Raw genomic sequence first — 27129 nt, forward strand, 5'->3', positions numbered from 1 at the left:
TCCTAATTGATTAGTAATTAGCATTAAATTGGCAAACTCAGTCAGAGAAGCTGCAAAATGGCTGGGAAATAGAAAATTGTTACATTGGTGTAGTAGAAGGTGTTTTTCTGATGGGACTGAGACACACACTGTTGGGACACAATAGATGGAGCTTTACTCGGCATTTAGCCATGTTGTGCCTGACCTTGAAGTACTTGTTGACTGTATCTTGGCTGAAGTGTGGCAACACCTTGCTCCTTACCGAAGTCTCCCCTCCTGGTTATACTTTCCATTGCTTCCCTGCCCAAACTGCTGTAATGCTGATGTGGCCCTTATCACCAAGGTGCACCATGGTCCCTCTCCCCACCCCTCTGGTAACTTCTCCTTTTGAACACTCTTTTCCCCCATTGCCTCTCTAAAATCCTTTAAAATTGTCTACTGTCTCCCCCCCCAAGCCCCAACCGAGTTTCTCAGAGATATTTTCCCTGCATTCCTCCCTCAACCACTGCACTGAGTGACTCCTCGTCCTTGGTGATCTCAATCTCCATCAAATTTCCCCTCTCTCCTCCGAATTCATTGACCTCCTGTCCTCCTTAAACCTCTCCCCCACCTCCCCCCCCACCATTTTTACACCCACCATTCAATCTTGCCATCTCCCTAAGTCACATACAACTTCATTTTCAAACTCCTGACTGCCTAGACTTTGTCCCTCCATTCACCACAATAACACAGCAGCCATCAACGTGCTCAACCAATCTGTCATCTCCACCTTCAATGCCCTTGCCCCCACCAAAACCTGTACTCTTTCCCATTCTGGTCATTCTCCATGGTATGGGCCCCATCTTCCTTTCCCCAAGTCCAAGGGGCGGACACTTGAATCTACCTGGTACACAGCTAGTTTGGCTATCCATCACCAGATCTGATTGGCACTATCAGGCCTAACTTTCCTGTTCTAAAACCACCTCCTACTACAAGAACAAAGATAACCTGGGCTTCTTTTGTGCACTACTGTCCATTTTCTTATACCCCTCTCTCTGTCTCCTTTACCTTCACTTCCAACAACAAGTGCGAGGAGCTCATGGATTTCTTTGTCACTAACATTGAGTTCATCCATTCATCTACCTCTGCTGCTTCCTCATTCCTGAATCGTCAATTCTAAATTCTGCCCTATCTTTCCTAATACCCTCTCCAAATTCACCATATCCATGAGACCCACCTTCTCCTCCCACTAAACTGCTGACCCCAACTTTCCTTCCTGGCCTCCATGCTAGCTGGCATTGTAAATGGTTCCTTCTCCTCGGGAATTGTTATCCTCCCTCTCAAAACAGCGATCATCACCCCCTCCCACTTTAAAAAAAAATACACACTTGACCCTTCTGACCTTGCAAACAACTACTCCTTTTCCAATCTTCCATTCCTCTCCAAACTCCTTGAGTATGTGGTTGGCTCCATTTTCGCCCTGCCACAGCACCATAAAGGCCCTAACCAAAGTCACAAATGATACACTGCAGTCACAGAGGATAATATTCTTCCTCATCCTCCTCAACTTCTCTGCAGTGTTTGACACGGTTGACCACATCCTCCTCCAAGTCTTTCCTCCATTGTGCAACTCAGTGGGATTGCCCTCGCTTGGTTCCACTCTTATCTATCTGATTGTAGCCAGAGCATCTCCAGCAATGGCTTCTTTTCCTACCCTTCCTACCTCAAGTCCCCCATGAATCTACCTTTGGCCCCTTCCTTTTCCTCATATACATGCTGTTCCATGGCAACATCATCCTAAGACATGGGGTCAGCTTCCACCTGCACACAGACGACAACCAGCCCTACCTCTCCACCATCTCTCTTGATCCCTTCACTGCCTCTTTTTTTTTTTACAGACTGCTTGTATGATATTCAGTTTTGGATGAGCTGTGGTTTCCTCCAGCCAAATAATGGAGAAGACTGAAGCCATTGATTCTTTCACCTCCCCTGCCACTGCCTCAGCCTGAACCAAAGTGTTTGTAACCTCGGCATCCTATTCAACCCCAATCTGAGAGCTTCCAACCCCATATCCTTTACCTTGTCCATCTATGCCCCTACCTTACCCCATCTGCCACTGAAACTCTAATCCATGCCTTTATCACCTCCTGACTTGATTATTCAAGTGCTCTCCTGGCTGACTTTGCATCCTCCATCCAAGTATTTATGCAGAACTTTCCTTCAGAATATTCAATGGGTAGGATAGAATCCATCCTAATGTACATTGTGCATGGCTTGATAAAGGAGCAGGCTTGATGGGTAAAATGGACTTTTTCATTCCATACTATCATAACATGAACATGAGTTATAAGAGAGCCAAAGCTTATGAAGGATATTTTCCTCTGTAGATAAACCTTAATGGAAAAAAATTAGATGTGAGTGGACAGGTGAGCAAGACCAGTTGGAAGCATTAACCAGAATTTTCTTCAATTTGTACTGCTACTCAAGAATCTTTCCCTGATGCCTAAATGTCCATATAGCCTATCCATATAAAATTTCTTGTTAAAGATTTTAATGCCTTGTTCAAGGACAATTAAGATAAGCTCGTGCAGTTTTGTTCAGGGGAGGATAAATATGAAAATTGAGTTTAAAAAGGAAGAGCAAGATGTGTAAGTTTAATCAGAGAGCTGTTAGAAGCAATGACAACTTTAAGGGAGATGCGATTATCTCTTTCACATTAACCTGAACTAAACTAACATCGCAAACTGACACTTGCTGGTATCCCTACATCATCATAGAATCACACAGCACAGAAAGAGGCCATTCGGCCCATCATGCCTAAGCTGGCTCATCGAAAAAGCTATCCAATTAGTCCCACTCCCCTGCTTTTTCCCCATAGCCCTGCAATTTTTTCTTTTTCAAGTATTTATCCAATTCCCTTTTGAAAATGACTATTGAATCTGCTGCCACCATCCTTTCAGACAGTGAATTCCAGGTCATAACAATTCGCCATGTAAAAAAAATTCTCCTCAACTCCCCTCTGGTTCTTTTGCCAATTATCTGAAATCTATGTCCTCTGGTTACTGACCTTCCTGCTAGTGGAAACAGTTTCTCATTATTTACCCTATCAAAACCCTTCATAATTTTGAATACCTTGATGAAATCTCCCCATGACATTCTTTGCTCTATGAAGAACAATCCCAGCATCAGTTATGTGGAGACATGAGAGAAGTTCCTCATCCCTGGTATCATTCCAGTAAATCTCCTCTGCACCCTCTCCGAGGCCTTGACCTCCTTCCTAAAGTGTGGTGCCCAGAATTGGACATAATACTCCAGCTGAGGCCTAGCCACTGATTTGTAAAGGTTTAGCATAACTTCCTTGCTTTTGTACTCTCGACATAATTACTACTTTCATAAGGAGGTGCGTGTACTGCTCTGTTGACAGTTTACTGTGGTAATGTTGATTGCTGTTGGAAAAAGACAGTGGTCTAAAATTCCTCTAAGTTAAAAAATCTCACCTTCGGGCAGCATATTACCATGCATTGGATTACAAGTACACAATCTCATAGTGGTGAGAGGAAAGTTTAATTACGCGCCGTACTGAGTATCAGTTGTGCTGCTGTGGGCAGGCACAAAATGAAAAATAAAGAAATGGAATATTGATGGGAGAAAGTAATCACTGAGCCACTCATATCTATCTTCTAGTAGTCAGCTCAAGAGTAGCATTGGTACAGGCCTTGAGACAGTTATCTGGCAGCTTGCCCTTCAACCAGCTACAGGTTGTGCGTGACCCAAGTAACCAAGAAAGGAAGGAAAACCTCAACTACACTGCTGTGGAGAGATCCAAATTGAACTGCAGAATGGGGCATCTCCTTAAGGTTCCTCTTACATTTCCTGACTATTACGAAGAGCAGCATTGGCATAGTCTGTGTTCAGGCAGCCCGTTCCTTTCATATCTAGGAGGGCTGCATTTGGGGATTAACAAAATACTGCCTTGAAAATATATCCCATGAAGTTATTACAGATGCCGCCCCCCTCCCCCCAAGTAGATAATGGAAATTGATGAATAATCGAGTGTACCCAAATGTTGGCCATACACACATAGTACAGCAATAGCCTAAACACAGGAATGAAGATAAGTATAATAAGAATAACAACTACTTTCATTTATATAGTGCATTTAATGTAATAAAACATTGTAAGGCACTCCACATAGGAGTGAGTGGACTAAACAATAGTGGGAAAATTAGGAGAGTTAATCAAAAGCATGGTCAAAAGGAGGGAAGGAAGTAGCAATACAAAAAGGTTTAGGAAGGGAGATCTAGAAAGTGGGACCTAGATGAATGAAAGTTTTGTGAAAGGGTGCACGATAGGCCAGAGTTAAAAGATTATGGCCACAGGCATCATTATAGGGCTGAAGGAGGCTGCAGAAGTGGCATGGTGCAAGGCCGTGGAGTAATTTGTAAATTGAGGACAAACATTTTGAATTCAGTGCATTGGGAACCAAGGATCCGATGGAAGTCGGTGAGGGTAAGGCTGATGGGCAGGCAATACTTAATATGGAACAGCATATGGGCAGTGGTGTGGTGAACAAGTTGGAGTTTATGTACGTAGTAGTTCTGGAGGACAGTGAGGAAGGCATTTGAGAAGTCTAGCCTACAAGTAACAAAAGAAATATTATGTCATTTCAATGTCTTGTGCAAGGCTTTGTCCTGCCAAAGTTCTAGTGGATAATCAGGATGGCACATAATTGGAGTACAAATAATACAGCAATAGCCTAAACACTGTACTTCAAGTTTGGTAAGGCCAAATTTGTTTGTGACATAATTACTGCAAGGCAAGAAAATCATTAGTTATGAAAACAGAAATGCTGTGAATGCATGGCAATTTGATCTGCGTCGGAAAGATAAAGCTGGGTTAACATTTTGGGTGGTACCATTCACCGGAATATGCCAGTTTTTGTTAATTAAATTTAAACATGGGCAAGGAGTTAAAAAATCTCTTGAAAGGCCAGGGTGGAATAAAGGGTTAATGAGCATGTTGCTTGATGCCTGTGACATTTGTCATTCTTCTGAGGTGGGAGCTTCACTGCTGGACAGGCTGGGTGTGTTCTGCACTGTGGTTGATTCATTCCTTAATGTTATTTCATAATTTAAGAATGTCTGTGTGGAAACAGTTGACTTCTGCAAATCCTGTGACTTAATTTTGCTATACTCTAAACTGACCAGAATATAACATCTTTCACTACAATAAGGAGTCAAAAGACCAAGTAAAATCTACAGCAAGTGTTGTAGATAACTAAAGCATCGTAGTTAACAACAACTTCATTCAGTATGTTTATACCATTTTTCAATGCAGCCCAGCAGTCTGAAAATCAAAAGCTTATCAAGTGTTGCTAATCTTATTTCTCATTAATCAGTTCGCTGAAAACCACTAAAATTATATTCTGTTAAAATTTTGGTGCAACACGGTGCTGAAAAGTAGCATGGACAGAAAATCCTTTTCAGTCTTCAGTTTATTCATTCCCATCCAGCCCTCTCCTTAAAAACAATGGCTTGCTATATTTTGTCTTCTTATAAAGAAGCAAAAAATGGGTGGTCTTGTTGTGGATCCACCCAAACCAAGTTTCCATAATACATTGGCTGTTTAACTGGCTGCAAAATTGTAAACTTCCTTGTCTTATTCCCAATCTTCATAACATGATTAGCAGCATCATTATATCAGGATGTCACAAGAACATAATCAGAACTGGAAAAGTAAGATAAACTTTCTGGACATTGTTCTAACTGCGAGCTTCAAACATGCAACAAAATGGTCAACAATTCAAGTGACTTGGAAAATGGAATGGCTCACAGCACAAATCTGCCCTTGATTTGACATAAATTGGCAGCATTTTTGCATGTAGTGGCTACACGGATAGATGGAATGAGAAATGGAAAATGTTACACAGGTGCAGTAAAGGATATTGTTAGGGAAGAGTTTCACTCTGCATTTAAATTGTGATATCTGGCAAAGGAACACTGCATGAAATGGAGGAGTATCCCACTTTGCTAACATTCTGCATCTTGATGATTGTGATGGAAGCTCAGCTTCATCATGCTGCAAATTCTAAAACTGTGGTGTATATATTTTCCTTTATTTCTTTAGCTATGATTTCGTTTGTGAACTAACTAGTGTAAAATTTGTAGTTGTCTCACCTTGATGGTCACAAAATGTGTCGCCACAACCAGAGGATCTGCAGAACACAGGCCATGTTCTTTGATCTACCTGTCCTGGTAATTCTTTGAACTACCTGTCCAGTTATTATGCAGAGAAGTATTCACAAGGCTATTGTCAAAGCAATAATTTGGGGAAAAAAAGGCCTGTGTCTGGTGTCTTTGATTAATCTTCAGTGATGGTCTGTATCTAGGAATCCTTAAGCTATTATAAGTACATTACTGAACACTGCTGGTTCTCACTTCCACTTGTTTGAACCACATGTCCAAGTCACTGCAGAGGTGGTGTCTATGTATTAATTTTGTCTTGCAATAAATTGGAATTAGGAGTTTCCACCTGATTAAGTCTGTCAGCATGGCTGTTATAAATTGAAGTGTGCCTCAGGGATTCTCTTGGGTTCATTGGTGCTGGACACTCTGGTAAGTAGTCCTCACATCTTACATTCAGGAATGTGCCCATACTGCTCAGTATCTAATAATATGAATAGATAAACCTGGGGACATAAAAAATCATAGTACCTTGTGATCTGAATTAAATATCCTACCTTTTGCATTCACATGGGCTTCTCCAAGATTTCAGTAGAGGGATTGATACTGAGCAGTATGCAACTGGAAACTGTTTCCAGTGGGGTGCCACAGGGCTCAATACTAGGTCCTTTGCTTTTTCTGATATACGTTAACGATTTGGACTTAAACGTAGTGTTAAACGTAGTGGGCATGATTAAGAAATTTGCGGATGACGCAAAGATAGGCCGTGTGGTTGATAGTGAGGAGGAAAGCTGTAGACTGCAGGAAGATATCAATGGACTGGTCAGATGGGCAGAAAAGTGGCAAATGGAGTTCAATCCGGAGAAGTGTGAGGTAATGCATTTGGGGAGAGCAAACAAGGTAAGGGAGTACACAATAAATGTTGAGGATACTGAGAGGTGTAGAGGAAGTGAGGGACCCTGGAGTGCATGTCCACAGATCCCTAAAGGTAGCAGGACAGGTAGATAAGGTGGTTAAAAAGACATATGGAATGCTTTCCTTTATTAGCCAGGGCACAGAATATAAAAGCAGGGATGTTATGCTGGAACTGTATAAAACACTAGTTAGGCCATAGCTTGAGTACTCCACACAGTTCTGGTCACGACATTACAGAAAGGATGTAATTGCACTGGAGAGGATGCAGAGGAGATTTACGAGGATGTTGCCAGGACTGCAGAATTTTAGCTATGATGACAGATTGGATAGGCTGGGGTTGTTTTCCTAGCAACAGAGAAGGCTGAGGGGTGATTTGATTGAGGTGTGTAAAATTATGAGGGGCCTAGATAGAGTGGATAGGAAGGACCTATTTCCCTTAGCAGAGCGGTCAATAACCGGGGGCATAGATTTCAAGTGATTGGAAGAAGGATTAGAACCGAAATGAGGAGAATATTTTACACCCAGAGGGTGGTGGGGGTCTGGAACTCACTGCCTGAGAGGGTGGTAGAGGCAGAAACCTCTAGATGTTTGGGGAGGGGGTTGCTGTCCCTTCAAGGCTGAGGGGTGATTTGATTGAGGTGTACAAAATTATGAGGAGCCTAGATAGTGTAGACAGGAAGTACCTGTTTCCCCGAGCAGAGAGTTCAAGAACTAGAGGACATAGATTTAAGATGATTGGCAGAAGGATTAGAGGGGACATGAGGAAAAACTTTTACCCAGAGGGTGGTGGGTGAATGGAATTCACTGCCCGAATTGGTGGTAGAGGCAGGGACCCTCAACTCTTTCAAAAAGTACCTGGACCTGCACCTAAAGTGCTGTAAGCTGCAGGGCTACAGACCGAGTGCTGGAAGGTGGGATTAGAATGGGCACCTGGTTGTTCTTCGAGCCGGCGCGGACACGATGGGCCAAATGGCCCCCTTCTGTGCTGTATCTTGTTCCCCCTTCAATAATTTGCGAGTAGGCTTTTCAATAAAACCACCCCCACCGCCCCACCCCAGAATGAATTCTTGGCTGGGCTGAAATGAATAGTTATCCTCACAATAACAGCTGTAGATGTTAGTAGAAAATCTGAAATGAGATAAGAAATTATCATTTGTCCACAGTCATTGTGGAATACATCTTTAATACCTGCCTGACTAACATATAAGCTCTTCTCTATCAGCAGCTGCAGCATATGGCTGTAAAGAGAAGTTTAAACCACTGCAAACCGACTTTAATTTAAAACACACCATTTAAATGTAACTCATTTCAAAATTCTTTATCAAAAATCCCAAAACATGTTACAACCCAATGGTAAAGGGGTAGATCGTTAGTTAGCCTACAGATGTGCTACATCCCATTCATTGAACGTAAAAGTCTCCAGTTCATAGGAGTGTGGGCCTACCTATGGAAGCACTCTTTTGTGGTGAACACAAATAAAGAGTTTTTGGAGAAGGCCCAAATCATAGCAATTAGCACAAAAATTCATTAAAAATTACTTCTTTATTTTGAAATTATCAGGAAATATAAGCTGTGAGGAGGACTTAAAGAGGCTGCAAAGAAATATAGGTAGGTTAAGTGAGTGGGTGAGAAGGTGGCAGATGGAGTATAATGTGGGGAAATGTGAAATTACCACTTTGGTAGGAAGAATAGAAAAGCAGAATATTTTTTTTAAAAGGTGAGAGACTAAGAGATGTTAGTATTCAGAGGGATTTGGGTGTCTTTGTACACAGAATCACAGAAAGTTAACATGCAGGTACAGCAAGCAATTAGGAAAACAAATGCTATGTTAGCCTTTATTGGAGAATAAGTGTAAGGAGGCCTTGCTGCAGTTATACAGGGCTTGAGTCAGACCACAGCTAGAGTACTGTGTATAGTTTTGGTCTCCTTACCTAAGGAAGGATATACTTGCCTTAGAGGGAGTGCAAAGAAGGTTCACTAGATTAATTCCTGGGATGAGAGGATTGTCCATTGAGGAGGGATTGAGTAGAATGGGCCTATAGACTGTGGAGTTTAGAGGAATGACAGGTGATCTCATTGAAACATACAAAACTCAGAGGGCTTGACAGGAGTTTTTTTTATTCGTTCATGGGATGTGGGCGTCACTGGCAAGGACAGCATATTGCCCATCCCTAATTGCCCTTGAGAAGGTGGTGGTCAGCCGCCTTGTTGAACCACTGTAGTCCGTGTGGTGAAGGTTCTCCCACAGTGCTGTTAGGTAGGGAGTTCCAGGATTTTGACCCAGCGACGATGAAGGAACAGCAATATATTTCCAAGTCGGGATGGTGTGTGACTTGGAGGGGAATGTGCAGGTGGTGGTGTACCCATGTGCCTGCTGCCCTTGTCCTTCTAGGTGGTAGACGTCGCAGGTTTGGGAGGTGCAGTCGAAGAAGCCTTGGCAAGTTGTTGCAGTGCATCCTGTAGATGGTACACACTGCAGCCACAGTGCACCGGTGGTGAAGGGAGTGAATGTTTAAGGTGGTGGATGGGGTGCCAATCAAGCGGGCTGCTTTGTCCTGGATGGTGTTGAGCTTCTTGAGTGTTGTTGGAGCTGCACTCATAGAGTCATAGAGTTATACAGCACGGATAGAGGCCCTTCGGCCCATCGTGTCCGCGCCGGCCATCCAGGCAAATGGAGAGTATTCCATCGCACTCCTGACTTGTGCCTTGTAGATGTTGGAAAGGCTTTGGGGAGTCAGGAGGTGAATCACTTACTGCAGAATAGCCAGCCTCTGACCTGCTCTTGTGGTCACAGTATTTATGTGGCTGGTCCAGCTAAGTTTCTGGTCAATGGTGACCCCCAGGATGTTGATGGTGGGGGATTCGGCGATGGTAATACTGTTGAATGTCAAGGGGAGGTGGTTGGACTCTCTCTTGTTGGAGATGGTCATTGCCTGGCACGAGTGTTACTTGCCACTTATCAGCCCAAGCCTGGATGTTGTCCAGGTCTTGCTGCATGCGGGCATGGATTGCTTCATTATCTGAGGGGTTGCGAATGCAACTGAACACTGCAATCATCAGCGAACATCCCCGTTTCTGACCTTTATGATGGAGGGAAGGTCATTGATGAAGCAGCTGAAGATGGTTGGGCCGAGGACACTGCCCTGAGGAACTCCTGCAGCAGTGTCCTGGGGCTGAGATGATTGGCCTCCAACAACCACTACCATCTTACTCTGTGCTAGGTATGACTCCAGCCACTGGAGAGTTTTCCCCGATTCCCATTGACTTCAATTTTACTAGGGCTCTTGGTGCCACACTCAGTCAAATGCTGCCTTGATGTCAAGGACGGTCACTCTAACCTCACCTCTGGAATTCAGTTCTTTTAGATGGGAGGCTGTTTCTCCCGGCTGGAGAGTCCAGAACTAGGGGTCATAGTCTCAAGATAAGGGGTTGGCCATTTAGGACTGAGATGTGAATCTTTGGAATTCTCTACCCCAGAGGGCTGTGGATGTTCATTTGTTGAGCACATTCAAGACTGGGATCGATGGATATTTGGACACTAAGGGAATCAAGGGATATGGGGATAGGGCGGGAAAGTGGAGTTCAGGTAGATCATCAGCCATGATCTTATTGAATGGCGGAGCAGGCTCAAGGGGCCACACGGCCTACTCCTGCTCCTACTTCTTGTGTTCTTATGTTCTTAAATGAGTTCCCTAATTCAGCTACCCCTGCCTCTTTCTACCTGTGGGTAATATTTAAAACAGCGATCAGTAGCATTGCGGAGAAATACATTCCTCTAAAAAGCTAGAACAAACGAGCCAATAATGGAACACCATGTATGAATAAAAAGATTTGGCTAAAATTGAAACTAAAGAAAAAGGCACATTCCAAGTACATAGACAATAAAGGAGAAGATGACAAAAGGGAATACAAAGAGGTTAGGAAAGAAGTCAAAAAAAGAATTAGGAAAGAAAAGAGGAATTACAAAATTGAATTGTCAAGGAATATGAAAATAATTGTAAAATATTCTACAGACACACAAATAACATAAGAAAAATCAGAATAGGGATAGGGGCCACTCAGGGTTGCACAAGATAAACTCACCGATAATGACAGCGAAATGGCAGAAATGTTGAATAGTTACTTCGCCTCCGTATTTATCAGGGAGACCAACAAGGTGGGCAGGACGTTAGTAGAGGAGATGTTAAAACATTTAAGATAGAAAGAGGGGAGTTAATTGATAAACTAATCAAACTTAGGGTGGATAAAGCCCCTGATCTGGATGGATTGCATCTGCGAATATTAAAAGAAGTTAGGGAGGAGATAGCAGAGGCACTATAACATATATGACATCATAGTAGGTACAGCACAGGAGGCCATTCAGCCCATCATGCCTGTGCCGGCTCTTTGAAAGAGCTATCCAATTAATCCCATTCCCATGCTCTTTCCCAATAGCCCTGTAATTTTTTTTCCCTTCAAGTATTTATCTAATTCCCTTTTGAAAGTTACTATTGGATCTGCTTCCACCACCCTTTCAGGCACTGCAGTCCAGGTCATTACAACTCACTGCATTAAAAAAATGATTCCTCATGTCGCCTCTGGCTCTTTTGCCTTAAAATTCACTATAAAAATTCACTAGAAAAGGGAATAGTGCTAGAGGCCTGGCGGGCAGCTAATGTTCTATCTCCCTTTTTAAATATAGGAATAACAAGCCCAGTGAAGTATAGGCCAGTTAACTTAATGTCGGTGATAGGAAAGATAATGGAATCTTTATTCAAAGATGCAATAGAAAAACATCTAGAGAACGAAAATATAATAAAGAATAGTCAGCACGGATTTCAGAAGGGAAAGTCATGCTTGACCAACCTTATTGAAATCTTTGAAGAAATAACAGAAAGTGTAGACAAGGATAATGCAGTAGATGCAATATATTTGGATTTTCAAAAGGCCTTCGATAAGGTACTGCATTGTAAACTCATGGCTAACGTCAGAGCATGTGGAGTCAGGGGACAGATAGAAGAATAGATAGCAAGTTTTTTTTTATTCGTTCATGGGATGTGGGCGTCGCTGGTGAGGCCGGCATTTATTGCCCATCCCTAATTGCCCTTGAGAAGGTGGTGGTGAGCCGCCTTCTTGAACCGCTGCAGTCCGTGTGGTGAACGTTCTCCCACAGTGCTGTTAGGAAGGGAGTTCCAGGATTTTGACCCAGCGACAATGAAGGAATGGCAATATATTTCCAAGTCGGGATGGTGTGTGACTTGGAGGGGAACGTGCAGGTGGTGTTGTTCCCATGTGCCTGCTGCTCTTGTCCTTCTCGGTGGTAGAGGTTGCAGGTTTGGGAGGTGCTGTCGAAGAAGCCTTGGCGAGTTGCTGCAGTGCATCCTGTAGATGGTACACACTGCAGCCACTGTGCACCGGTGGTGAAGGGAGTGAATGTTTAGGGTGGTGGATGGGGTGCCAATCAAGCGGGCTGCTTTGTCCCGGATGGTGTTGAGCTTCTTGAGTGTTGTTGGAGCTGCACTCATCCAGGTAAGTGGAGAGTATTCCATCACACGCTGACTTGTGCCTTGTAAATGGTGGAAAGGCTTTGGGGAGTCTGGAGTTGAGTCACTCGCCGCAAAATACCCAGCCTCTGACCTGCTCTTGTAGCCACAGTACTTATATGGCTGGTCCAGTTAAGTTTCTGGTCAATGGTGACCCCCAGGATGTTGATTGTGGGGGATTCGGCGATGGTAATGCCGTTGAATGTCATGGGGAGGTGGTTAGACTCTCTCTTGTTGGAGACGGTTATTGCCTGGCACTTGTCTGGCACGAATGTTCCTTGCCACATATGAGCCCAAGCCTGGATGTTGTCCAGGTCTTGCTGCATGCGGGCTCGGACTGCTTCATTATCTGAGGGGTTGTGAATGCAACTGAACACTGCGCAATCATCAGCGAACATCCCCATTTCTGACCTTATGATGGAGGGAAGGTCATTGATGAAGCAGCCGAAGATGGTTGGGCCTAGGACACTGCCCTGAGGAACTCCTGCAGCAATGCCCTGGGGCTGAGATGATTGGCCTCCAATAACCACCACCATCTTCCTTTGTGCTAGGTATGACTCCAGCCACTGGAGAGTTTTCCCCTGATTCCCATTGATTTCAATTTTACTGGGGCTCCTTGGTGCCACACTCGGTCAAAGGCTGCCTTGATATCGAGGGCAGTCACTCTCACCTCACCTCTGGAATTCAGCTCTTTTGTCCATGTTTGGACCAAAGCTGTAATGAGGTCTGGTGCCGGGTGGTCCTGGCGGAACCCAAATTGAGCATCGGTGAGCAGGTTATTGGTGAATAAGTGCCGCTTGATAGCACTGTCGATGACACCTTCCATCACTTTGCTGATGATTGAGAGTAGGCTAATGGGGTGGTAATTGGCCGGATTGGATTTGTCCTGGTTTTTGTGGACAGGACATACCTGGGCAATTTTCCACATTGTCGGGTAGATTCTAGTGTTGTAGCTGTACTGGAACAGCTTGGCTAGAGGCGCAGCTAGTTCTGGAGCACAAGTCTTCAGCACTACAGCCGGGATGTTGTCGGGGCCCATAGCCTTTGCTGTATCCAGTGCACTCAGCCGTTTCTTGATATCACGTGGAGTGAATCGAATTGGCTGAAGACTGGCTTCTGTCATGGTGGGGATATCGGGAGGCAACCGAGATGGATCATCCACTCGACAATTCTGGCTGAAGATGGTTGCAAACGCTTCAGCCTTGTCTTTTGCACTCACCTGCTGGACTACGCCTTCGTTGAGGATGGGGATGTTTATAGAGCCTCCTCCTCCCGTTAGTTGTTTAATTGTCCACCACCATTCACGACTGGATGTGGCAGGACTGCAGAGCTTTGATCTGATCCGTTGGTTGTGGAATCGCTTAGCTCTGTCTATAGCATGTTGCTTCCGCTGTTTAGCATGCACATAGTCCTGAGTTGTAGCTTCACCAGGTTGGCACCTCATTTTTAGGTACGCCTGGTGCTGCTCCTGGCATGCTCTTCTACACTCCTCATTGAACCATGGTTGATCCCCTGGCTTGTTGGTAATGGTAGAGTGAGGAATATGCTGGGCCATGAGGTTACAGATTGTGCTGGAATACAATTCTGCTGCTGCTGATGGCCCATAGCGCCTCATGGATGCCCAGTTTTGAGCTGCTAGATCTGTTCTGAATTTATCCCATTTGGTACGGTGGTTGTGCCACACAACACGTTGGATGGTGTCCTCAGCGCGAAGACGGGACTTCATCTCCACGAGGACTGTGCGATGCTCACTCCTACCAATACTGTCATGGACAGATACATTTGCGACAGGTAGATTGGTGAGGACGAGGTCAAGTAAGTTTTTCCCTCGTTTTGGTTCGCTCACCACCTGCCGCAGGCCCAGTCTAGCAGCTATGTCCTCTAAGTTGGCTACAAAACAGAAAACACAGAGTAGGGATTAAGCTACTCAGACTGGCAAAAGGTGGGAAGTGGTGTTCCACAGGGATCGGTGCTGGGACCAATGTTGTTTACAATTTATATTAACGATTTGAATTTGGGAATCTTAAGTACAATTTTAAAATTTACGGACGGCATCAAAATGCAAGAGGACTTGCAGAATGGGCATGTAATTGGCAAATGAATTTCAATATAGATAAGTGTGAGGTCGTGAATTTTGATAAATGGGGTGGAGGAGCAAAGGGATCGAGGGGTACAGATACACAAATCACTAAAAGTGGTGATGCAGGTTAATAAGGCCCTAAAAAAAGGCAAATCAAGCACACTGGTTCATTTCTAGAGGGATAGAATTGAAAAGCAAAGCAGTTATGTCAAACTTGAATAGAACCATGGTTAGACCACACTTGGAATACTGTGCACAGTTCTGGTCTCCAGATTATAAAAAGGATATCGAGGCATCGGAGAGGGTGCAACAAAGATTCACAAGGATGATACCAGAACTGAGAGGATATACTTATCAGAAAAGGCTGGGCCTCTTTTTCTCCAGAAAAGAGAAGGCCGAGGGGTGACCTGATAGAGGTCTTTAAGATAATGATAGGGTAGACATAGAGAGAATGTTTTTACTTGTGGAGGAGTCCAAAACTAGAGGTCAAAAATATAAAATACTCGCTAATAAACCCAATCGGGAATTCAGGAGAAACTTCTTCACCCAAAGTGTGGTAAGAATGTGGAACGTGTTACCACAAGGAGTAGTTGAGGCAAATAGTATAGATGTATTTAAGGGGAAGCTAGATAAGCACATGAGGGAGAAAGGAATAGAAGGGTTTCCTGATAGGGTTGCATGAAGTAGGGAGGTAGGGGGCTCGTGTGGAGCATGAACACGGGCATAGACCAGAAGGGCCCAAAGCCCTGTTTCTGTGCTGCAGTTTCGATGAAACTCAACATACCTGCTCTCTCAGTCAGCTGGAGAAACAGTCATAATTGTGTTATTTTTTCACATGATGTCTGTGAATAGAGTTAAGCCGCAATACGGTGCATATAGTGGTGCTGTCAGTCGTAGCAAGAAAGCTGATTTTAAATTTTAAAAAACCGTTGCAGCTGCTTTATAAGTCACATTCTAAATTTTACAAGAGTAAAATTCAAATAATTTTTACCAGTTCAACTCCACATAGCCACACCTCTAGCCAAACTGTTCCAGTACAGCTACAACACTGGCATCTACCCGACAATGTGGAAAATTGCCCAGGTATGTCCTGTCCACATAAAGCAGGACAAATCCAATCCGGCCAATTAACGCCCCATCAGTCTACTCTCAATCATGAGCAAAGTGAGGGACATTTTCGTCGACAGTGCTATCAAGCAGCACTTTCTCACCAATAACCTGCTCACCGATGCTCAGTTTGGTTTCTGCCAGGACCACTCGGCTCCAGACCTCATTACAGCCTTGGTCAAAACATGGACAAAAGAGCTGAATTCCAGAGATGAGGTGAGAGTGACTGCCCTTGACATCAAGGTAACATTTGTCCGAGTGTGGCACCAAGGAGCCCTCGAAAAATTGAAATCAATGGGAATCAGGGGGAAAACTCTCCAGTGGCTGGAGTCATACCTAGCACAAAGGAAGATGGTAGTGGTTGTTGGAGGCCAATCATCTCAGCCCCAGGACATTGCTGCAGGAGTTCCTCAGGGTAATATCCTAGGTCCAACCATCTTCAGCTGCTTCATCAATGACCTTCCCTCCATCATGAGGTCAGAAATGGGGATGTTCGCTGATGATTGCACAGTGTTCAGTTCCATTCACAACCCCTCAGGTAACGAAGCAGTCCGTGCCCGCATGCAGCAAGACCTGGACAACATCCAGGCTTGGGCTGATAAGTGGCAAGTAACATTCGCGCCAGACAAGTACCAGGCAATGACCATCTCCAACGAGAGAGTCTAACCACCTCCCCTTGACATTCAACGGCATTACCATCGCCGAATCCCCCACCATCAACATCCTGGGGGTCACCATTGACCAGAAACTTAACTGGACCAGCCACATATATACTGTGGCTACAAGAGCAGGTCAAAGGCTAGGTATTCTGCAGCAAGTGACTCACCTCCTGACTCCGCAAAGCCTTTCCACCATCTGCAAGGCACAAAACAGGAGTGTGATGGAATACTCTCCGCTTGCCTGGATGAGTGTAGCTCCAACAACACTCAAGAAGCTTGACACCATCCAGGACAAAGCAGCCCGCTTGATTGGCACCCCATTGACCACCCTAAACATTCATTCCCTTCACCACCGGCGCACAGTGGCTGCAATGTGTACCATCCACATGACGCACTGCAGCAACTCGCCACGGCTTCTTTGACAGCACCTCCCAAACCCGCGACCTCTACCACCGAGAAGGACAAGGGCAGCAGGCACATGGGAACAACACCACCACCTGCACGTTCCCTCCAAGTCGTACACCATCCTGACTTGGAAATATATCGCTGTTCCTTCATCATCGCTGGGTCAAAATCCTGGAACTCCCTTCCTAACAGCACTGTGGGAGAACCTTCACCACACGGACTGCAGTGGTTCAAGAAGGCGGCTCACCACCATCTTCTCAAGGGCAATTAGGGATGGGTAATAAATGCTGGCCTCGCCAGCAACGCCTACATCCCATGAATGAATAAAAAAAATGTATGCATGTAACTTAGACACCAGGTTTTCCATTGTACATTTTAATTAATAAATAGGATTATACCAGTTCAGATGTTCATTAAATTAGGTGCAGTGAGAGAGTTTCAGTTTCGATTGGATTTTATATGCTATGGTGCATTAAAATTTTTGTGAGTGAAAATTGATGCAGTACCAGTATTATATCCTGGATCTGCCATGGTGGCAGAGTGGCCTTTATCACTATATCTCATCTTAGCCAGTCCCCCTGCTCCTCTGGCACTTTCTTTTCCTTTGAGCACGTCACCTTGTTCCACCTCTCATGCCTCCTTTAAAATCCTCGTGCTGTATCGCCCACCCTGAGCTTCTCACTCTGCCCCAAGCGACTTCTCATCCTCAGTGATTTCAACCTCCATACTCACCTTGCTCAGAGTTCACTCCTGTCCTTCCTTCACCTCTCCACCCATATTCACAGCCACTCCTCGAGCATGCTATCTCACGTGGCCTCTCTATTCCCATCGTCTCGATCACAGACAAGGCCAACTCTGATCACTTCCTTGTATTCCTCACCACTCACATTCCCCTTCCATCCCCACTTCCTTCTGCATCCGCTGCTGGAGAAAACTCTCCCCAAGTCACTTACAACAGCACTTCAAACTCCCAACTGTCTAGCCTTGTGCCCTCCATTCGCCACAATACTTCTGAAGCTATCGATCAGCTCAGTCACACCTTCATCTCCGCCTTCGATGCCATTGTGACCAGCAAAACTCATATTCTCTCCCATTTGCTCGTTCCCCTGTATGCCCCCCTGTCTTCACTCCATTAAGTTTAAGGGGCGCAGACTTCAATGGTATATGGTGCACAACTAGTTTAGCCATTCATTGCCCAATTTGACTGGACCACATCAAGCACAATTGGGCCCTGTCTTCTTCTGCCAAAACTGCTCACTACTCCAGGATCATCCTCGAATGCAAAGATAACCCCCGGCTTCTTTTCTCCACTACTAACCATCACATTAAACCTCTTTCCTCTGCCCATTCCACCTTCACCTCCCCCAACAAGTGCGAGGACTTCATGGATTTCTTTGTCACTAAGACTGAGACCATTTGTTTAGCTTCCTCTGCTGCGTCCCTCCCTTCCCCTTGCCCACCAAGCAAAGGTTTGTCCCTGTCCTAACCCATAACTCACATCTTTCTCTAATTGATTTGCTATTTCCCCTCATCTTGATCTCATCTTGTCCATGAGACCCACCTCCTGCTCTCTACGATTCCCACTAAACTTCTGACCGCCCAAATTCCCTTCATGGCCCCCATGCTAGCTGATATTGCAAATGATTCCCTCTCCTCAGGTACTGTCCCCCACCCTTTCAAATCTGCCGACAATACCCCTCCTCAAAAAGCCCACCCTTGACCCCTCTGCCTTTGCAAATTACCGCCCCATCTCCAACCTCTCTTTCCTCTCCAAAGTCCTTGAACATTTTTTTTTAATTCATTCATGGGATGTGGGTGTCACTGGCAAGGCCAGCATTTATTGCCTATCCCTAATTGCCCTTGAGAAGGTGGTGGAGACCCTCCTTGAACCACTGCAGTCCGTGTGGTGAAGATGCTCCCACAGTGCTGTTGATAGCACTGTCGACGACACCTTCCATCACTTTGCTGATGATTGAGAGTGGACTGATGGGGCGGTAATTGGTCGGATTGGATTCGTCCTGTTTTTTGTGGACAGGACATATCTGAGCAATTTTCCACTTTGTCGGGCAGATGCCAGTGTTGCAACTGTACTGGAACAGCTTGGCTTGAGGCGCGGCTCGTTCTGGAGCACAAGTCTTCAGTACTACTGCCGGGATGTTGTCGGGGCCCATAGCCTTTACTGTATCCAGTGCACTCAGCCATTTCTTGATATCACGTGGAGTGAATCGAATTGGCTGAATACTGGCTTCTCTGACGGTGGGGATCTCGGGAGGGGGCCGAGACGGATCATCCACTCGGCACTTCTGGCTGAAGGTGGTTGTAAACGCTCCAGCCTTGTCTTTTGCACTCACGTGCTGGACTACGCCATCATTGAGGATGGGAATGTTCACGGAGCCTCCTCCTCCTGTTAGTTGTTTAATTGTCCACCACCATTCACGACTGGATGTGGCAGGACTGCAGAGCTTTGATCTGATCCGTTGGTTATGGGATCGCTTAGCTCTGTCTTTTTCATGCTGCTTCCGCTGTTTAGCATGCTTGTTGCCCTGTGTTGTAGCTTCACCAGGTAGGCACCTCATTTTTAAATACGCCTGGTGTTGCTCGTGGCATGTGCTTCTATACTCCTCATTGAACCAGCTTGATGGTAATGGTAGAGTAAGGGATATGCCGGGCCATGACGTTACAGATTGTGGTGGAATACAATTCTGCTGCTGCTGACGGCCCACTGCACCTCATGGATGCCCAGTTTTGAGCTGCTAGATCTGTTCTGAATCTATCCCATTTGGCACAATGGACGGTATCCTCAATGTGAAGACGGGACCTCGTCTCCACAAGGATTGTGCGGTGGTCGTCCCTACCAATACTTCATCTGCGACAAGTAGATTGGTGAGGATGAAGTCAAGTAGGTTTTTCCCTCATGTTGGTTGTCACCATCTGCCGCAGTCTCAGTCTGGCATCAATATCCCTCAGGACTTGGCCAGCTCGGTCAGTAGTGGTGCTACCGAGCCACTCTTGGTGATGGACATTGAAGTCCCCCACCCATGTGAATATGTTGTCACCTCCCAAAGCCGTGTTCATCATTCCCACAACTCCATGTTTGAACCACTCCAATGAGGTTCCTGCCTCTGCCACAGCACTGAAACGGCCCTTATCAAAGTCACAAATGGCATCCTATGTGACTGACCTTGGTGCAGTATCCTTCCTCATCCTCTTGACCTGTCTGCAGTTTTGACAAGGTTGACCACACCATTCTTCTCCAATGCCTCTCCTCTGTTATCCAGCTGAGCGGGACTGCCCTCGCTTGTTTCCCCTCTTGCCTATCCAGTCGTAACCAGAGAATGTCCTGCAATAGCTTCTCTTCACCCCCGCACTGTCCCTCAAGAATCTATCTTTGGTCCCTTCCTATTTTTCATCTACATGTTACCCCTCAGCAACACCATCCAAAGGTTCTACATGTACGCTGATGCACCCTCTCAACCCTTCATTGCTTTTGTGTGTCAGACTGTTTGTCCAACATCCAGTCTTAGATGAACTGCATTTTCCTCCAATTAAACATTGGTAAGGCCGAGGCCATTGTCTTTGGACTCCGCCATAAACTCCATTCCTCCCTACCGATTCCATACCCCTCCTTGGCCACTGTCTGAGGCTGAACCAGACTCCTCGCAACCTCGCTGCCCCATTTGACCCTGAGCTGAGCTTTGACCCCGAATCTGTTCTTCATGATTTATAACAATTAGTGTTAATTGTATTCAGGTGGTGGGTATTAATTGGGGACTCTCTTTTATCCTTTTTATAGGAGAGTTTAGCTCGGGTATGGTGTGTGTGTGTGTAAGGGGAATCTCTGTGAATAAAGGCTTGGAAGCAACTAAAGACCAGGCTCTAGTATTCTATCATTCACCACATGGCTATCCAATTTTAACAGTATCCTCCCCATCACAAAGTCCACCTACTTCCACCTCCATAACATCTCCTGTCTCTATCCCTTACCTCCGCTTATCTGCTGCTGTAACCCTCATCCATGCTTTTGTTATCTCCAGACATGACTATTCCAGTGCTTTCCTGGATGGCCTCCCATCTTCCACCCTCCATAAACTTGAGCTCATCTCAAACTCTGTTGCCTGTCTTCCAACCCACACCATGACCCGTTCACTCACAACCCCTTGTGCTCGCTGACCTACATTGCCTCCAGGTCCACCTACGCCTTAATTTTAAAATTCTCATCTTTGTGTTCAAATCCCTCCGTGGCCTCACCCCTTCCTTTCTCTGCACCCTCTAACAACCCTGCATTCTTCTAACTCTGGACCCTTCCCCCACTTTCTTCGCCCCCGGCTATGCCTTCAGCCAACTAGGCCCTAAGCTCTGGAATTCCCTCCCTGGACCTCTCCGTCTCTCCTCCTTTAAGACCCTCCTTAAAATTTATCTTTGACCAAGCTTTTAGTTACCTGACCTAATATTTCCATCTTTGGCTGAGTTTCAATTTTTGTCTTATTACGCTCCTGTGCAGCCCCTTTGGACCTTTCCCTATGTTAAAGGCTGCACCTCTCTCTCCTCCTTTAACATGCTGCTTAAAACCAAGCATTTGGTCACCTGCCCTAATGTCTCTTTCTTTGGCTCGGTGTCAGTTTTTGTCTGAATACACTCCTGTAAAGGGCCTTGGGACATTTTACAACATTAAAGGCGCTCCATAAATGCAAGTTGTTGTTATAAATGCAAGTTGTTCTTGCTGCACTGGTGAGATTAACTGCGTGCTTAGATTTATTTTTTAAGATGTTTAACATGCTATTATGATTACTGTGGTGAAGATGATTTTTTTTAACAGTTATTAATGCTGGTGGTAATGGCTGGGCATACCAAGCATGGCATATAACCTCTTAATTCTCCATTTTTTTTTCGGTGCAGGCAAAGACGAACAAGTGGTGATCCTTCCTACCAAGTTGCTTTCTATTTTGAAACAGCTTGTGTCTTTTTATACATCTGGAGTACACCAAGAGTATGTTCAAATAGCATTCCTGAGGATGGTGGGGGGGAAGACACAAAATAAATTTCTCAGGTTACAACCTATCCCCCATTTGGCTACTCAGCTGGATTTCCTGCCTGCTTGTTACCACTGCCGTTGGTATTTCAGGCATAAACTGCCAAGTGGTCAAAAATGGTGGTTATCTGCAACAGAGGAATATGATATCTTGATAGATTTACTACCTATTCAGAGATTTTTATTTGATGCACAACAATAATTCTTTTTAATCATTTTTTTGTCTTATTTTATAGGTATGGCAAAATAGTATCAACAAAGGCCATTCTGGACAAGACAACTAATAAATGCAAAGGTATGTTTCTGTTATATGGTGCATTAATTTCTTAGAGAAGGTATCTCATTGTGCTAACCCCTTTCTACATGTTCAAAAGTTTACCTACTTAATATTAAAAGTTAAATTCTGATGTTACTACTGTAATCTTCTGTCCTTGTTTGTTGACTATGGACTGCAACATTGAAGTGTTCAGCTGCCACTACATTTTTCTCTCCATATATCCATTGTTTCCTATCTGCCCAGTTTCAGAAGGAAATATAACTGCATATTTGCCAAGTTTTTAAACAGCTCTAAGCTAAAATACACTGATCAAGAGCAATGGGTTACAAAATATTGCTCCATCAAACATCTTACAGGGCATTGTATTGCCAGCAAGCATTCTGTGTAACATGCCCACTGAGAATTATTTTCTTGGGTATCTTGAAAGCTACTGAATGGTTGCTTCCGTGTAGACTGTGCAGGGGCAGGAAACAATGGTATCACCCACGTTGGGGGTCTATGTAATATCAGCTGAATGGTCTAGAAATTTGATTGCACAGCGCCTGTTTTAGGGGCGCTAAACAGCTTCCTAAGCGTCCAATATGGCAGGCAGGATGCATGAGCATGTTTCCAGTGGGAAGTGCGAAGCCTGCCAGAATTGATCGGCCTTCTCCAGTGGTGCCGAGAGCACACACCATAAGAATTTAAAAGAGCAAATCATTTACTTAAATTAGGGTCCTGCGCTTCTTGCAGGACCCAGTTCTAAACTTTGGTATGCCCTGGCGCCTGACTCGCCACATGCTGAACTAGCCCAGCTATACGTGGCACCAACTGGCAGGAAGGACCCCTCACCGGTGCTATTTAAAGGGATCATGCAGAGCTTACAGATTAGTTGCTGGTTTGTCATTTCAGGCTGCTGGTTAACTTCTGGAACATTTTTGGTGTGTTTTACCACTATGGAAAGTTCACTTTGTCTGCAAAGAACAGAATTTTACTGGTGTTGCAATGTTGGCTGCCTCATAGATAGTTTCACTGCAGGCATGGGTGGTCTGATAGGGCTGCCTTCGGGGCTGGAGGACAAGGGGAAGCATCAAGGTAGAGAGCAGGAACAGCTACCATGAGGGAGAAGAGGCATATCCACAGCGGGTATTCAGGGAGCACTAAACATTAATTTTACTCGAGAACAATGTCTGTGGCGCCTTCGCTTCACAAAGAAGGCTGTCAGTGAGCTATGTGACCTGCTGCAGACACAACTCAAGCCTCACACCAGGGCATGGACTCACTGCCTGTTGCTGTCGAGGTCATGGTGGCCCTTAACTTTTACGCCACGGGCTACTTTCAAGCTGTAGCAGGTGACATCAGCACCATATCAAGTTCGCAGTCCACCGCTGTATCAGGAAGGTCACTGAGGCTCTCTACACCATGGACAGAACAAAGCAGGACAAAAGAACATTAGACTTCGTTCACATGGCAGGCTAAACCATGGTGCACGATGTCATAGACTGCACCCAGATTGCCTTGCATGCTCCCGATCACCTGCCTGGCACCTTTATCAATCGGAAAGGATTCCATTCCCTCAACATACAGCTGGTTTGCAACCACAGGCAGCACATGATGCACGTCTGTGCCCAGTATCCTGGCAGCAGTCATGACTCTTTCATCCTGTGCCAGTCCTCTGTGCTGCATTTATTCCAACTAGGCCATCAATTTACAGGCTGGCTTCTTGGCGAAAAGGGATATCCCCTGTGGACATGGCTCATGACTCCTATCAGGAACCTGGGCACAGCTGCAGAGCTGGCCGACAACGAGAGCCATGCCGCCACCCGAAACATCATCACGCAAACAGTCGTCGTGCTCAAGCAATGCTTCCGCTGCCTAGATTGTTCTGGAGGAGCTTTGCAGTAGACCACTGGACGGGTATCCAGATTTGTGGTGGTCCACTGCATGCTTCACAACTTTGCCATCATGAGGGACCAGCTGTTAGAGGATGGGTGTCCTTACTCATAAGTTTATACATTACTCCTTAAGCAGGTCCTGGGAGGCGGGGGAGGCAAATGAGAGGGGGGCGAGCATGGGCCGCCAGCGGGCTACAGTAGTGCTATAGAGCCAGGAGGAGCAGTCCTGCATGCCCTGCTCAGTTTCTGACCAATTTCAGGGAGTGTTTCTGAAACAGGCATAAGGCCCCTCATTAGCATATGCAAGAGGCCTAATACCTGTTTAAGGTGGCCGCCAGCAATGCCTAAATATTGCCCAAGCCAATATGGCATCAGACATATTTTAGGTGTTCTTGGGACAGGGGACATAGCCCCCAAAATTGGACCTTTTTGCCCTTATTTCACACTCAAGAAATGGGCAAAACGAGGTCCAATTTTGCCCCCCCCCCCCCCCCCCCCCTCCGCTTGTTTAATCTGAGATTGTTTTAGGCAGCTTAAATTACGAATATCATCTTCTAAATAATTGGTTAAAAAGATAAATCTGTAACTTAAAATGTTCCTGAAAATTGAAATAGCAGCTGAGTTTGTCCATAAAACTCACAAATTTCTGTAAGTGATCAAGTTCAGTATGATATGAAAAAATACGTATATGGAGAAAGAGTTGAAAACTTGAAATATAAGAATGGATTGTAAGAGCTTCTACAAGTCTGTAAAAAGGAAGAGAATAGCAAAAGTAAACATTGGTCCCTTAGAGGCTGAAACAAGAGAAATTATAATGGGGAATCAGGAAATGGCAGATGCGTTAAACAAATATTTTGTATCTGTCTTCACAGTAGAAGACACAAAAAGCATACCAAAAATAATGAGGAACCAAGGGGTAAATGAGCGTGAGGAGCTTGGAACTATTAATATCACCAGAGAAAAAGTACTGGACAAACTAATGAGACTAAAAGCCAACAAATCCCCTGGACCTAATGGCCGACATCCGAGGGTTTTAAAAGAGGTGGCTGCAGAGATAGTGGATACATTGGTTATGATCTTCCAAAATTCTCCAGATTCTGGAACGGTCCCAGTGGATTGGAAGATAGCAAATGTTACCCTGCTATTCAAGAAGGGAGGGAGAGAGAAAACGGAAATACAGGCCAGTTAGCCTGCCATCAGTCGTCAGGGAGATGCTGGAATCCATTATTAAGGAAGTGGTATCAGGGCACTTAGAATATCATAATATGATTAGGCAGAGTCAATACTGTTTTATGAAAGGGAAATCATGTTTGACAAATTTATTAGTTTTTTAAGGATGGGTAGGTAAAGGAGAACCAGTGGATGTAATATATTTGGATTTTCAAAAGGCATTCGATGAGGTGCCACATAAAAGATTGTTACACAAGGTAAGGGCTCATGGGATTGGGGGTAATATATTAGCATGGATAGAGGATTGGTTAAAGGACAGAAGGCAGAGAGTAGGGATAAACAGGTCATCCTCAGGTTGGCAGGCTGCAACTTGTGGGGTGCCGCAAAGATCAATGCTCGGGTCTCGGCTATTTACAATCTATATTAATGACTTAGATGAAGCGATTGAGTGTCGTCTGTCCAAGTTTGCTCCCGATACAAAGCTAGGTGGGAAAGTAAGCTATGAGGAGGACACAATGAGCCTGCAAAGGGATAAAGACAGGTTAAGTGAGTGGGCAAGAAGGTGGCAGATGGAGTATAATATGAGGTTATTCACCTTGGTTTGAAGAATAGGAAAAGAGAATATTTTTTAAATGGTGAGAAATTGTTAAATGTTGGTGTTCAGAGAGACTTGGGTATCCTTATACAAGAAACACAAGAAGTTAGTATGTAGGTAGAGCAAGCAATTAGGAAGCCAAATGGCATGTTGTCCTTTATTGCAAGGGGGTTGGTTACATGAGTAAGGAAGTCTTACTACAGCTGTACAGGGCATTGGTGAGACCTCAACTGGAGTACTATGTACAGTTTTGGTCTCCTTATCTGAGGAAGGATATGAAGAGAGGTTGAGAAGAATGGGCCTATACTCTCTGGAGTTCAGGAGAATGAGAGGTGATCTCATTGAAACATATAAGTTTATGATGGGTCTTGACATGGTAGATGCTGAGAGCTTGTTTCCCCTGGCTAGAGAGTCTAGAACTAGGGAGTATAATCGCATAAGTCACAATAAGAATAAAACCGGACGGACCACCTGGCATCGGACCACTAGGCACCAGACATGACAAAGGCAAACCAAGCCCAGTCGACCCGGCAAAGTCCTCCTCACTAACATCTGGGGACTTGTGCCAAAATTGGGAGAGCTCTCCCACAGACTAGTCAAGCAACAGCCTGACATAGCCATACTCACAGAATCATACCTTTCAGCCAACGTCCCAGACTCTTCCATCACCATCCCTGGGTATGTCCTGTCCCACCGGCAGGACAGACCCACCAGAGGTGGCGGTACAGTGATATACAGTCAAGAGGGCGTGGCCCTGGGAGCCCTCAACATTGACTCTGGACCCCATGAAATCTCATGGCATCAGGTCAAACATGGGCAAGGAAACCTCCTGCTGATTACCACCTACCGCCCTCCCTCAGCTGATGAATCAGTCCTCCTCCATGTTGAACACCACTTGGAGGAAGCACTGAGGGTAGCAAGGGCACAGAATGTACTCTGGGTGGGGGACTTCAATGTCCATCACCAAGAGTGGCTCAGTAGCACCACTACTGACCGAGCTGGCCAAGTCCTGAAGGACGTAGCTGCCAGACTGGGCCTGCGGCAGGTGGTGAGCGAACCAACAGGAGGGAAAAACTTACTTGACCTCGTCCTCACCAATCTACCTGTCGCAAATGCATCTGTCCATGACAGTTTTGGTAGGAGTAACCACCACACAGTCCTCGTGGAGACGAAGTCCCGTCTTCGCACTGAGGACACCATCCAACTTATTGTGTGGCACTACAACCGTGCTAAATGGGATAGATTCAGAACAGATCTAGCAGCTCAAAACTGGGCATCCATGAGGCGCTGTGGGCCATCAGCAGCAGCAGAATTGTATTCCAGCACAATCTGTAACCTCATGGCCCGGCATATTCC

General features: G+C 45.2%; 1 protein-coding gene across 8 annotated transcripts in view; it reads left to right on the top strand.

The window, feature by feature from the left end:
- Positions 1–27129, top strand: part of LOC137323649 (RNA-binding motif, single-stranded-interacting protein 1-like) — a 506296-nt gene that overhangs the window by 368088 nt on the left and 111079 nt on the right. For all 8 annotated transcript variants that reach the window (XM_067987386.1, XM_067987388.1, XM_067987390.1 and 5 more), the window contains one exon: positions 22094–22152. In XM_067987386.1, the coding sequence (XP_067843487.1) occupies positions 22094–22152 (59 nt within the window). The remainder of the gene's footprint in view (positions 1–22093; positions 22153–27129) is intronic.

Source organism: Heptranchias perlo, chromosome 7, assembly GCF_035084215.1.
Source record: "Heptranchias perlo isolate sHepPer1 chromosome 7, sHepPer1.hap1, whole genome shotgun sequence".
Lineage (NCBI taxonomy): Eukaryota > Metazoa > Chordata > Chondrichthyes > Hexanchiformes > Hexanchidae > Heptranchias > Heptranchias perlo.